The sequence below is a fragment of the Solanum verrucosum genome, unplaced genomic scaffold (genome assembly GCF_900185275.1).
Source record: "Solanum verrucosum unplaced genomic scaffold, falcon-dt-bn FXZP01000268.1, whole genome shotgun sequence".
Classification (NCBI taxonomy): Eukaryota; Viridiplantae; Streptophyta; class Magnoliopsida; order Solanales; family Solanaceae; genus Solanum; species Solanum verrucosum.
Genome location: NW_026019957.1, coordinates 4,961,603 through 4,976,034, shown reverse-complemented (window position 1 = coordinate 4,976,034; position 14,432 = coordinate 4,961,603). Strand labels below are relative to the sequence as shown.

Below are 14,432 nucleotides of genomic sequence, written 5' to 3'. Positions count from 1 at the left end.
AATACTTGCATTATTTTACTAATCAAAATGAACAGTGGAGTAGCAAAAAAAACTGAGTAATGGAGAAAGAGCCCCGTTACTTCAGCAAACTTGTAGCATAAGAGGTAACTGCCTCATAGATTGCAGCACATACACAAAGGTTTCCTTTCCTTCTAAGTAGGATAGAAATTATGGGTCTCTAATCAACTAGTAGGATATATACTAATTGAATAGTTCAATTTGTCTACAATTGTCTCTTTTGATTCTAGGGAAAAAGGATAAAAATACCCGAACTATTCAAAATAGGTCAAATTTATCCTCTGTTTTATTTTTAGATTAGAAATATCTTTGCTATTACACTTTTAGCCAAAAGTGTAACCACAAGGGCATTTTTAACCCAGAAACGTAAGGAGGGACAAATTTGACCCACTTTGATTAATTCAGGATATTTTTAGCCCTTTCCCCTCGAATTATTAAAAGAGGGAACCATAGACAAATTGCCAGCAGCATAGTTTGAACCACTTTGCTAAAATGTACACTACAAAGAATTATATGAACCTGCAGACTTACAGATAAATTATACGAATCTTTACTCGAATGAAGATGCAAAGTTGAGCATCCTCAAATTACACTATAAATATCCAAAACGGATTCTACCAACTGTATCAGAAAGAGATATTCCTAGCATATGATCAACCTTGCACCACACTACAGTTTAAGAGAGTGCATTCTTAACTAAACATTGTTAATCAATTTCGGGACAACGAACATAAAGATTAAATTAGTCTCCACTTAGTTCATCAGCATATGATCAAATCCACCTGCCTGTAGAGCAACACGGGCACCATTAACATTGTTAATCAATTGTTGTAGCCACCTCCTAGTTGTAGGGTCCTCCTGTTGAGCACAAGGGTATATTATATAAGAACTGGAAGATTGAGAGAAAACTAAGAGCTTAGCGGAAAATATGAAGCACTGAAATTGAAAATGTACATACACGAAGACAGGTACTGAAGGTGGTGTCTCTAAGCATATCAGGGAGACCACTTCTTAGTGCATCACATGCCCTGACGTAAACAATGCACATCAGCATTAGCTCAAGGCGCACCGTACAAGGTGGAAGCTCCATGAGATATTTAAAGTGCACAAGTCTCACCTTGGATTGTCTGACAAGCGAAGATAGCACCTAATTATGTGCTTCAGCAACCTAGATGAAGGCTGTTCAGCAAGTGCACCTACCATATTCCCCAAAACTCGGCCAACTGCAAAAAATCTTTCTGCTGTGGTACATATGTAATCCAAACCAACATCATCTAGAAGTATTTTTTGCACAATGAAAGTTGCAACCTGTCAGGATGACTCTAAATTAGATGTACGAAAACCTGATATAAACTCAGGGAGGATGTAACCGGAAATAATCAAACAGAATGTAGAATAAAAAAGGATACACATCATGAACAGAATATAATGCAGCATAAGTTGTCTTTCATTTTGGTAGCGGAAGAATATGATGACAATATTATGATTGTATGACCAACATAAAGAGGAAAAGGGATTTGAGGAAGCACTCAACCGTTTTTGACAGTTCACTGCCCATCTCCATTGTGCGCAGGCACAGGGGAATTATTTCAGTTGATAGTAGAAAACTGATAACTTCAGTATCATCAACCTGCAAAGAAATCACAGCAATATTTTTTTTAAGTCATCCAAAATGGAGAAACAAAAAGCAACCAGATTCATATGATGAATATTGCACTTTTATCACATGAAATTTCACCAAGTCGAGCTACAAAAAGTATGTGCCACATGTTAAATATATATTGCATATTTGGACAATATCTCTAGGTACCATAAATAGCATCTTCAGATTCTCAAATAGCACTGATCATGGTTATACTGAAAGAGAAGATATCAGCAAAATACAGTATAAGCATTACCTTCACAAGGGCACCAATGACTCCTAAGCTAGTAAGCCTCAGATATTCAAAAGGTCTTGATTTGCTTGTTGTATTCAGAAAAGGGTACAAGTACAAAGGAATATGTGCTGCAGTTTGGAATATTTCACCAGATTAGGAGAAAGTAAGAACACACCCAAATCAGAACACGTACCACACTAAAGTTGTTTAGATCTTGAAACATGCATCACAAAGTAGAAAAAAGTTGGAAGTATTTCATGAAATCAAGAGAAAGTAGTAATCATGAGTTTTCACCAAAATAGTCCACTGAGTATCACACTTCAACCAATTTGATCCTCTGAATATCACCTTTCAAAGATGTAATCTTCCAAGTATGTAAGGGTTCAGCACTTCTCATCTCAAACCTGATGGCTTAAGAAACTTAACGATTTGCAACATCACATGCCCACATGACTAACGTCGATAAAGCCCCATTTGACAAAGCCCTATATGAAAAACAAATCTATTTTCCTCCAACGTGGGATCCCTAAATTGAGGAGAAATTACAAAACCTGACCAGCATGGGACTGAAAATACAACAACAAAAACAGACCCAGTGCAATGGGTCTGGGGAGGGTAGGAAGTTCCAGACCTTACCCCTACCTTCGTGGCATAAAGAGGTTGTCTCTAATAGACCATCTACTCAACACAAACGTAATAAAATAGGATAGGCAAGAAAATAAAGACAGCAAAATAGGAAGATAAACAAAGCAATCGTAGTGGCAGTAAAATTGAAGAATAGGCAAGAAAGGAAGGTATCTATTGCTTGATCTCCGGGGAAAAAAATAAAAAGAACAACAATGATTTTAGCCAGCGTTATGTCACCATTGTTCGCGAAAGCAAGAAGTACAACTGCAAATGAAAGTAAAAACCAATTTTCTAGCATTCAAGCTCTCTTTATAATAATGTAATAAGACAATTCACTACAGTCAAAGAAATTTTTCATTGCCATGATTTATGATTCGTGATTCAACTGAAAAAAAGATGTCGACTACAAAGCTCAAGAAAATAGATTTACAAGGATATTGCATCTTCTTTCCCTTAAATTAGGGGTGTCAATGACAAGGCCCCAGGACCACAACCACAATGCAATCATGAAGGTGAAAAGCTTAACATGGAATGTAAGGGGATTGAACAATGAGGATAAAAGAAGACAAATAAAATCCTTAGTTAATCAGTGGGGAGAAGATATTTATGTATTCGTAGAAACTAAATTATGGGGGACAGTGGAAGAATATTTTCAGCAACTTTGGGGAAACAGATTGGTTGGAGGGGGGGTATGGATGGACTCCATTGGTAGAAGTGGTGGAATCATTGTATTATGGGACAAGAGGGGATGGAAAGGGGAGCTCATTGACACTGGCAGTTAGATGCTCACTTGTAAACTATCTGGGATCAACCAAGACTTGACTTGGTATCTTACTGCTGTATATGCAGAGTGTGACAGAAATGAAAGAGAAGAATTGTGGTGGGAGCTCTCAGCTATTAGAGGAATATGCGAAGGGCCCTGGGTAATCTGTGGGGACTTTAACGTATCCAGATTTCCCTCTGAAAGGACAAACGGTAATAGAATAACCAGAGCCATGGCTGATTTCAATCAATGCATAAATGATCTTGAGTTACTGGATCCTCCTCTTTCCGGAGGTAGTTATACATGGAGGAGAGGTCAAAATCACAGTTGTGCCACAAGAATAGATAGATTCTTATTCTCTTCCCAATGGGATGAGAGTTTCTCCAAAATCAACCGAAGTGTTCTCCCACAACTTGGCTCGGACCATAACCCCATCCTACTATCCTGTGGTGATTGGAAACATAGGAAATCATATTTCAAATTTGAAAATTGGTGGCTCAAGGAGAAAGGATTCATAGACAAGGTGAAAGAATGGTGGAGCAGCTTCAATGCAACAGGCAGACTTGACTTTCAATTGGCTTCTAAGCTTAGTCAATTGAAAGTCAAGCTCAAAGAATGGAGCAAAGCCAACAAGAACAACTGGGAGGAAAGGAAAGATCTGATTCTATCACGGGTGAGAAATCTGGAATCCATTCAGGATCACAGACTTTTGACAGATGACGAACAGCTGCAGAAAATTTAGCTGCCTATGGGGTTTAAAGAGGTGTCTAGAAATGAGGAAATTGCCCGGAGACAGAGATCTAGGGTATAATGGATCAAAAACGGTGACAAAAACACAAAGTATTTCCATAGAATGACCAATGCTCACAGAAGATTCAACTCCATTGACATCCTCCAAGTCGAAGGGGCTGAAGTTACTGATCCTGAAGAAATAAAAAATTCCATAGTGAGCTTTTATCAGGAACTATACAAGGAGTCTGAGAATTGGAGACCTGATTTCACACTCCAAGGGAATACCAGGATCTCCACTGAAGAACAGGTGTGGCTGGAAAGACAATTTGAAGAGGATGAAATATTAGAGGGGCTTAACCAGTGTGCCATCGAGAAGGCCCCAGGCCCTGATGGATTCCCAATGTCATTCTTCATTACTTTCTGGGAAATGTTGAAGACAGATATACTACTTACCCTACGAAATTTCCATTCACAACAGGGTTTCAAGAAGAGCTTCAATGCCACATTTGTAGCTCTTATCCCGAAGAAGGTGGGTGCAACCGAGTTGAGAGACTTCAGACCAATAACTCTCATCACTGGAATGTACAAGATCATTGCAAAAGTACTAGCTGAAAGGTTAAAGAGAGTGATAGATAAGCTAATAAACCCTCATCAAATGGCCTTTATTAAAGGAAGGCAAATCATGGATGCAACATTGGTGGCAAGTGAGTGTGTGGACACCAGATTGAGAGGCTCAGAACCAGGGGTGATGTGCAAATTAGACATTGAAAAGGCGTTTGACCACATCAATTGGAAGTTCTTACTCAGCATCCTCAGGCAAATGGGTTTTGGAAGAAGATGGCTAAATTGGATAAGTTTTTGCATTAAAACCACCAGGTTCTCAATTCTAGTAAATGGAGAACCAATTGGTTTTTTTCCAGCAGGAAGAGGGCTAAGACAAGGGGACCCACTATCCCCTTTTCTTTTCATCGTAGCCATGGAAGGCCTCAATAGCATGATGAAGATTGCAATACAAAGGAGTTGGCAAAAAGGCTTTAGAGCAGGGAGCAGGACATCAGGAGTGCTAGAGATATGCCATCTACTTTATGCAGATGACACAATAGTTTTTTGTGATGCTACTAGTGAGCAAATCAGTTTTTTGAGACTAATGCTAGTCATCTTCGAAGCAATCTCAGGCTTGAAGATAAACTGGAGAGAAAGCAGCGTCTTTCCTATCAATGAAGTCACTCAGATTCAGGTTCTAGCTAACATTTTAAGATGTGGAGTGGGAAAATTGCCAACTGTTTACCTAGGACTTCCATTGGGTGCTAAACACAAGGCATTAGAGATTTGGGACAACATCATTGAGAAGACAGAAAAGAAGCTTGCTATGTGGAAGGGACAAAATCTATCACTAGGAGGCAGGTAATCCTAGTAAACTCTGTGCTAGACTCATTACCAACATATGTGATGTCTCTCTTTCCTATGCCTTCTAAAGTACTCAAAGTCCTAGATAAATTGAGAAGAAACTTCCTATGGCATGGCAAAAAGGAGCATAAAGGTTACAATCTAGTGAAATGGAACATAGTGCAAAAGAGTAGGGAGCATGGAGGTATGGGGGTTAGAAACCTAAAGCTACAAAACAGCAGCCTGCTCAAAAAATGGTTGTGGAGATATGCTGAAGAGAGTCCCTTGTGGAAGAATGTAATACAGCAGAAGTACGGACAAAACGGGCAGTGGTGCACTGATGAGTCCACTGACACCTATGGAGTTGGACTATGGAGGACAATCAGGTCTCTCTGGACCAACCTGGGGAAGGACATTACTTTCCAAGTTGGCAATGGCCAAAAAATCTTTTTCTGGAAGGATAACTGGGATGGTCAAGGCACTTTGCAAGAGGCTTTCCCCAGCCTCTTCAACATCAGCACCAACCAAAATAGCACAATAGAGAACATCTGGACAGCTCAAGGATGGAACCTAATTTTTAGAAGATTTTTGAATGATTGGGAGGTTGAAAGAGTGGCTACTTGGCAGAATAAGAACCTTCACAGGGACTACCAATGAACCTGACATCATCAAGTGGAGGCACAACACTGATGGCAAATTCTTAGTTAACAGAGTCTACAAAAGGGGCCTTCTAGAGATGACAGAAAGAGATAGAGGACCTTGGAAAGCTACTTGGAGAAGTATGGCACCTACTAAAGTGAAATGCTTCTCATGGCCAGTAGTAAGGAAGGCATGTCTCACCCACGAGGCATTACAGAAAAGGAAATTTCATTTAGATTCCATATGCCCTCTCTGTATGGAACCCAATGAAAAAAACAGCCACCTCTTCCTCCACTGCAAGGTAACTTCTCAAGTTTGGTCCCTATTCATTACCTTAGCTGGGGAAAGCTGGACAATGCCAGAGCACACTGCTGATTTATTGAGCTGCTGGATCAGAAGGGGAGGGAGCAAAAGCCAGAAGAGATGGTGGAAAACTGTCCCAGCTTGCATATGGTGGACCATATGGAAGGAAAGGAATGAGAGAATTTTCAAAGGAAGATCAAACTCCATTCAACAGATCAAAGGGAAATGCATTTCTACTTTATGTTTTTGGTGTAAAGAGCAATGTATAGTAAATGAATTACAGATGGTGGATTTCCTAGGCTTATTGTAATTAGCTATCTATGTAAGCACACTTTTGGAGGTGGCCAGCATACCCTTAATGCTGAAGAATACATGTTACCAATTTCAAAAAAAATTAGGGGTGTCAATAGTTTTTTAACAATCGACTTAACCGAACAATACTGAACCGACTATTAGGTTTCTTTTAATAAAACCAAAGTTTTTATTAAATTTATAACCGTACCAAATAATTAGGTAGGGTTTTAATTTTATAAAATAAAGCCAAAAATTACTGAACCGTACTAAATAAGTTTCAAAAACATACCCAGTGTAATCCCATAAGTGGGGTTTGAGGAGGGTAGAATGTACACCTTACCCCTTACCTTGGGAGGTAGAGAGGTTGTTTCGATAGACCCTTGGCTCAAGAGAAAAAAAATTCAAAGCAAATCGGAAAAATAAATTAATAAGAGTGAGGAAGTCATGACAAAATACTATAGAAAGCATGTCAAATCATTCTAACAAAAAAAAAAATGTAACCACAACAAAATAGTATGAGAATCGAGGTGTGCAAGAAACAACAGGTAATAAAATACATCAAAGGACAAAAACTCCTAGAAAAACCAAATTACTAGTATGGAAAGATAAGCGAGACAATGCTCTACTACCTACCAATCTTCCATCCTAATTTGTTTCCTCCACAACCTCCTATCTAAGGTCATATCCTCGGTAGGCTGAAATTTTTGCCTTGAATTGTGGTGGAAATGACTACATCAACAAGTAATTAACACCCAAAGTCCCAACTACGAAACCTGTTGTGCTATTCCTATTAAAACAAAATTAGTTCTAGCACTTCTACTAATAAGCTAAGTTATTCCAACAATCTTGAGCAACAAGTTATAGAGTATTACAAGTCTTTCTTCTCATATGATCTTAAATTTCTCTTATCGGATACTCAATCTTAGTAGACTTGGTTCTTGAGTACCACATCTTGATTGAATTTTCCCCGCTCGTGTGATTTAAATTGTCTTAGTTTAACTTTGTTTTACACCACTGTAAAGAAGTGGGATGGATCTCTATCTTTGTCATCTTTCATGTTCCCTTGATTCAATACCTTTTGAAGGTAAAAATGTCTAGAAATTGTTTGCCTAAAGTCTTACAAAAGTATGCATGTTATCGTGTTCTAACTTTTACCTGTAACTTCTACATTACATATCTAAAAGTTCCAACAATTAACCGAACAGTACTGATATTGAAGAGAAACATAGATGATGGGATGGCGTTGAAAAGTCTGATTTTGGTTATACAAAATACTACAACATACCCAGTGTAATCCCACAAGTGGGCTCTAGGGAGGGTGGGGTAGTGTGTACGTAAATCTTACCCCTAACTTGGAAGGAGGTTATGCAAAATAAAATAGCCAAAAAATTGATATGGTATAAATTTCCATAGTCTATCAATTTATTGTAACTGGTTCTACATAGTCTTAACTCTGAAACCGTACCATTGATAACCCTACCCTAAATAAAGCCATTCCACTTAAAAGTAAAGCCAAAGAGGTTTTGCATACAAAAAGACCATGATCACCATTGAGCAAAACCCATAAAAAGGGAAAAAGATTACCATTGAGAAACAACATTCTCGTGTCAGGGTGAGAGGCTACACACTGCAGAATAAAATGGGAGGAAAGAGAGTCATTAGCTGGATATTTGACCCACATAAGAATTAGATGAAGAATTATAGTGATTACAATTCCTTAAAGCACATGTATGAAAATATTTGACACTTGAAAGTAAACTAAGATATGCCAAGTGTTCCAAGTAATAATAGTAATTGAAAGAAGTTTGCTCTTTTCTCTTAACAAGAAATGCAAAAGCTACCATAAATAGGGTTTGAACAATATGCAACACGCAACTGGATTAATGTGAGTCCCCCAGTGTGCTCTTCCTTCCTCCCTCTCCTCTTGATACATAAAACCCCCAAACAAATCCAATTTCTACATCCTACTGCTGACCAAATAATCCTAATGGAGAACGAAAAAAGCTTTTTCGGTTAACAGAAATCTATTATTTATCATGATGGAACATTACATGACAGTTGATAATTGATACTACTCATTACTTTACAAATTGTTGATGAGAGATGAGTAATGAAAACAGCACAAGGAATCAACTAAAAGAATTCCATCGGGAAAAGAAATTTCTATACCTGAAGAAGTGCTAAAGCATTGCAAACTCTGTTCGATTGTGCTGGAGTCAAGTTTGGCGGTGATAAAACAGGGTAGATGGAAACTATCTCCTGCAAGCATGTAATGCATGTAAACTTACAGCACAAAGGGAAACAAATACAGAGAAACAGTTGTCAAGTTCCAAGAAAAACTTTAGGAACTAGCCCCCAAGGCCCAGCTCGAGTGGCAAAAGGTGGAGGATTTGTGGCTTAGGTCGTAGGTTCAAGCCCCACACCACGCAAAGCGAAGCCCGGTATTTAAGTAGAGAAGGGTAGAGGGGCGGGCCCATTATCCACCGAGTTTAGAAGGCTGTGATTGGTCCAAAGGGCGGGTCACAGACGAATTTCTCGGTTATCAAAAAAAAAAAACTTTAAGAACTAGAATTCAAACGATTGGGATCCATTTTCTATTATAATGAGTAGCTCACTTTCACTGTTAAGATAGAACAAATCTGTCGAGGCGAGAAATAGCCAGGTCGTTACTTCTCTGTAGGACCTCAGGAAAGTCATTGTCCATCAAGTTAGACTACGCTTCAATTTTAACCTTTCTCTTTGGCATATCCTAATTTGTGTTATTCAGCACACAGCAGATTTGAAGTATCTTCGTAGCTGGAGCTTTAGGATGTCGAAAGTGTTGGATACTCAACAAAGATGAGACTGTGTGCACGTGAATGAAGCTCATTTCTTGTCATTTATCTCAGACAATCAAGGAAAAAGCATCAAGATAATCATTTAGTACTTTCACCATACAAACATTCCAGTTTTCACCATACCATCTTTTCCGTTCCTTTTCTCTCCCACCAACAAGAAGGTAATCCAATTCAGTATTCACAACTGTCACTCATTATCCAGTTTCCTTCACTAAAATAAGCAAAATGCCATCAGCTGAGTACAATCTCCCCCCCCCCCCCCCAACACACACAAACCCAACCGGCCACTCCAAAACTTCACAAACTTCTTTTATCATCACAAGATTTCACATAAGCTATCAGTTTTTACCATCCATTATTTTTCACTTTATCCATAAAGCAAAAGATACAAAAGGAAGTTCTACTCCTGAATTTCAGCTTAAATTAATTGATAACAGCTTTCCAGAATGGCATTCTAAATCACTCTGCCGCTATTTCACCCCTTCATTTGATTCCCTATGATTTTAGCTCATTCTTTTGTTCAGAAAGTATCAAGCCAGGCTTCGGTCTGTAACAAGGCCATTCAGATGTTTCACCGAGTCCTTCCTTTTAATTCTCACAAAGTGTAAATCACCGCCAATTTAACAGTAAGGCACAAGAAATCTTGTTCAGACAAATGGAGGAATATGGCAGTGTAACAGTATAAGTTGGTATAATCTGAAGAACTAGAATGAAACACTTCAAAGATTACCTGTAAGAGCGCAGCAATAGTACCAAACGAGTTCCATAGTAATGGGGCTAAGTCCTGGAATAATTCCCTCTTCTGGAAAAGGAAAACAAGATTAACAATTTTCTCTTTAAAGGGCAATATCAGAATAGAAAAAGAAAACAGAAGACTATCCAGCACAAAACGTCAAACATTTCTCATATTGCACAAAAATATATGTAGATGGATAAAGAGAAAAAAATAAATCACTGGGGCAAATACTAAATTATTCGCTGATAATATTGGATGAAAGAAGAAATTAGTGATTATTCTCCACCATTATATATTGCAACCAAAGGGAGAAGCCTGGAATTAAAAGTCAAGCTCTAATATTGCTCAATTCGCTGACAAAGAAGAATGCTGTGCAGTTGGGAAATGCTTGAACAGAAATTTTTCCAGTTCATATCACCAGTGTTCATGGAAGGAAGAATATTCTGTGCATGTAAGCACGTCTTTAGTCATTAACTACAAGTATGATGGAAGAATTTATATGGTAGATTCCACCAACAAAAGCTTTCAGCAATCCAAAATTTCCCAATTTGCTCATGGAAAGCTGTAATTTTCCATGTTTGACCAGATAAACCTACAAAGGAAGGGTTTTAATTTATGTAGTTGGTGCATAGATTTGCTCATGGAAAGCTGTAACTTTCCATGTCTGAGCAGATAAACCTACAAAGGAAGGGTTTTAATTTATGTAGCTGGTGCTATCTATTCGAAGAAATTCTGAAACTATGAATGAATTATTCTTACATTGCAAACATGTTTTGATTTGGTGCATGTTCCTGAACCTACATGGAATTCAGGGGGTAATGCCAGAATTTAAACCAAGCATTGTGCAGATGGCAGGACCAGAAGATAAGGAAGAAACAGAAGCTGATAATGAAGACCATCCCTTTATGCATTCTGTGGACTGTTTGGTCAGACAGAAACAGTAGAAGCTTTGAGGGAAAGAAGGAAATGCTGCTTTTTGTGATGTATAGATGTATCCAATATCTAAAACTATGGTCTAAACCTTCTATTAATGATGTTGTATCATGCTAAATTTCTTGGAATCCCTACTGTTATGAAGGGATAAAATCCAGAAAACTTTTGTAAAACCCAGTACATCTTGGTACTGAAGTTTTACTAATATAAAAGATTATTCTTATTTGTCAAAAAAAATTCCGTTTATTGCCTTCCTTTCTCACTGAATCAGAACTCCTCAACAGATAGAAAATATAGGTAAGCTAACATGGCAATTCTAGCTTATATATATATATACACACACACACACACATACACACACAAAACAGGTAGCATACCTAACAATTTATATATGTTCCTATCACAAAAGCAACAGATAAATCCCCAAAGATGATAAATCTAGGGAAGGTAATGAAACACTAATGAGATCTAGAAATTTGAACAACCAAAACAGGTAGCTTTAGACTCAACGCGATACAAAAAGTAGCAAAGACACAAAGTAGTCAACAACAAACAGCAATACATTAAGTAGGATACTTTAGCTAGTTAGCCCCGAGCTAATCTTCTATTAACCAAAGGAGATATGGAGTCCAATTTTGAGAGAATGACTACAGTCAAAGGAGCTACAAGTGTTAGCAGAGGGTACAATCTCGAATAGTGGTGCACATTCTTAACCAACTTTTAAGGGTTCCTCTCACAGTAGAAAAGATATTAGTTCTAGAAACAAGATATGAAAGCTCACACACCAAAACATAAATTGCTTTCATTAGCATCATTTCCCTTCCCAGTGCTGGAATCCTAAAATGGAACATTCCTCATATTTCAAAATTACACTCTCAGACGAACAACCATCCTTAATAGTGTTCAGAAACTTACTTTATCCATTCACTCAACTAATTTTTCACATGCTCCTTTAAGGCAAAACTTCTTGAGCGTGTTGCCGATGGGACAAGACAGGTAATTTGAACAACCAAAACAGGTAGCATTAGAATCCATATGATACAAAAAGTAGCAAAGACACAAATTAGTCAACCATAAACAGCACTACATAAAGTAGGATACTTTAGCTAGTTAGCCCCTTATTCAAGCTAATCTTCAATCAACAAATAGAAGATTTAGGAGCCCAATTTCGAGAGGATGGCTACCGTCAAAGGAGCTACAAGTGTTAGCTCAGGCTCGAGTAGTACACATTCTTAACCAACTTTTAAGGGTTTCTCTCACTGTAGAAAAGATTAGAGTTTTAGAAACAAGATATAAAAGCTCACACACCAAACCAAAATTGCTTTCATTAGCATTATTCCCCTTCCCAGTGCTAGAACCCTAAAATAAAAAAAAAATCCCTCATATTTCCGAAATTAAACTGTCTAACTAACAACCATCCTAAATAGTTTTCAGAAGCCTATTACATCCATTCACTCAATTCTTAACTTTTGACACCGCTTTCCCCCTTTAGGCAAACGTTGTTGAGCTTGTTGCAGATGGGACAAGCCAGGTAATTGAACAACCAAAAAAAGGTAGCTTTAGACTCTACGTGATACAAGTAGCGAAGATACAAAGTACTCAACCATAAACAGCAAAACATTAACTAAGTGGAATACTTTAGCTAGTTAGCCCCTTATTCAAGCTTATCTTTCAATCAACCAATTGGAGATTTGGGAGCCCAGTTACGAGAGAATGGCTACAGCCATAGGAGCTACAAGCGTTAGCACAGGCTCAAATAACGGTGCACATTCTTAAGTAGCTTTTAAGGGTTTTTCTCACTGTAGAAAAGAATAGAGTTCTAGAAACAAGGTAAAAAGCTCACACAGCAAAACCTAAATTGCTTTCATTAGCATTATTCCCATTACCAATGCTGGAACCCTACAATAAAAAATCCCTCATATTTCCAAAATTAAACTGTCTGACTAACAACCATCCTATATAGTTTTCAGAAACCTACTATATCCATTCACTCAATTCTTAATTTTTGACCCCGCTTTCCCCCTTTTGGCAAAACTTGTTGAGCGTGTTGCCGATTGGACAAGCCAGGTAATTTGAACAACCAAAACATGTAGCTTTATACTCCACATGATACAAAAAGTACAAAGACACAAAGCAGTCAACCATAAACAGCAATACATTAAGTAACTTTAGCTAGCTAGCCCCTTATTCAAGCTAATCTTCAATCAACCAATAGGAGATTCGGGAGCCCAATTTTGAGAAAATGGTTACAGTCAGAGGAGCTACAGCTGTGCACATTCTTAACCAACTTATAAGGGTTTCTGTCACTGTAGAAATGATATTAGTTCTAGAAACAAGCTATAAAAGCTCATACACCTTATCCAGTGCTGGAACCCTAAAACAAAAACCATCCTAAATAGTTTTCAGAAACCTACTATATCCATTCACTAAATTCTCAATTTTTGACCCCCTTGCCCTCTTTAGGCTAAACTTGTTGATCACATTTCCAACTACACAAGCTAGGCGAAAAATTCAATACCATCCACCTGATCACATTTCCAACTACACAAGCTAGGGGAAAAATTCAATACCATCCACCTCCAACACTTCTATTGTAAAAATCACCCGGATGAAAAAATTGACCATCTTTGAACTTTTAGCCCCAGCTTACCCCTTTCCGCAAAACTTCCTAAAAAGCTTAACACCACTCCCACCTCCGAGACAATTCTTGTAAATCACACAGATCAAATTGATTAATCTACATAAAACCCTGCTACAGCAAACAAAAACACTTATATATGGGCAATTCACAGTTCTCCGAAATTCAAAAAAAATAAAATCCAGTGGAAAATTAGGTCAAATTTATATACCTTAGAGAGTTCAAGAAGAGCATTTTCTCTAAGATCGGGATTGCTGAGTTCAAGCACAAGCTGCTCTGCTGATTGCATTTTTTTTCCGGTGGCTCCTCCTCCCAATACTGACATTGGCACTCCGAGCAGCAGATATATATACTGCATTTTTCAGGTAGATATATCTATATTACGTGAATGCCCCTCTATCTATCATTATTTACTAGAAATATATACTTTTAATAGAAAAACACGTGTAAAATCACATAGAAAGAGACACCATGCACAAAAGACATGTTTACAAAAAGTATTTTAGGATGACACATGAGTTTTGCTTTGTAACGCTTCAACAGGTTCCACCTCTTTTTTTTTAAAAAATTGTCGTAACTATATGGTTGCTAGGGTGCTCAATTGGATATTTTTCGTCGGAAAAAAATATTGTATATACAAGTAAAATGA

General features: G+C 37.8%; 1 protein-coding gene across 1 annotated transcript; it reads right to left on the bottom strand.

The window, feature by feature from the left end:
* Positions 1–553: 553 nt before the first annotated feature.
* LOC125814631 (uncharacterized) lies at positions 554–14,158 on the bottom strand. The gene is made up of 9 exons (XM_049494102.1): positions 13,995–14,158; positions 10,207–10,278; positions 8,809–8,898; positions 8,224–8,266; positions 1,917–2,023; positions 1,553–1,648; positions 1,136–1,326; positions 977–1,046; positions 554–876 (listed from the first exon to the last, which is right to left on the bottom strand). The coding sequence occupies exons 1-9, from the start codon at positions 14,139–14,141 to the stop codon at positions 772–774; spliced, it is 921 nt and encodes a 306-aa protein (XP_049350059.1). The 5' UTR covers positions 14,142–14,158; the 3' UTR covers positions 554–771.
* Positions 14,159–14,432: the final 274 nt, after the last annotated feature.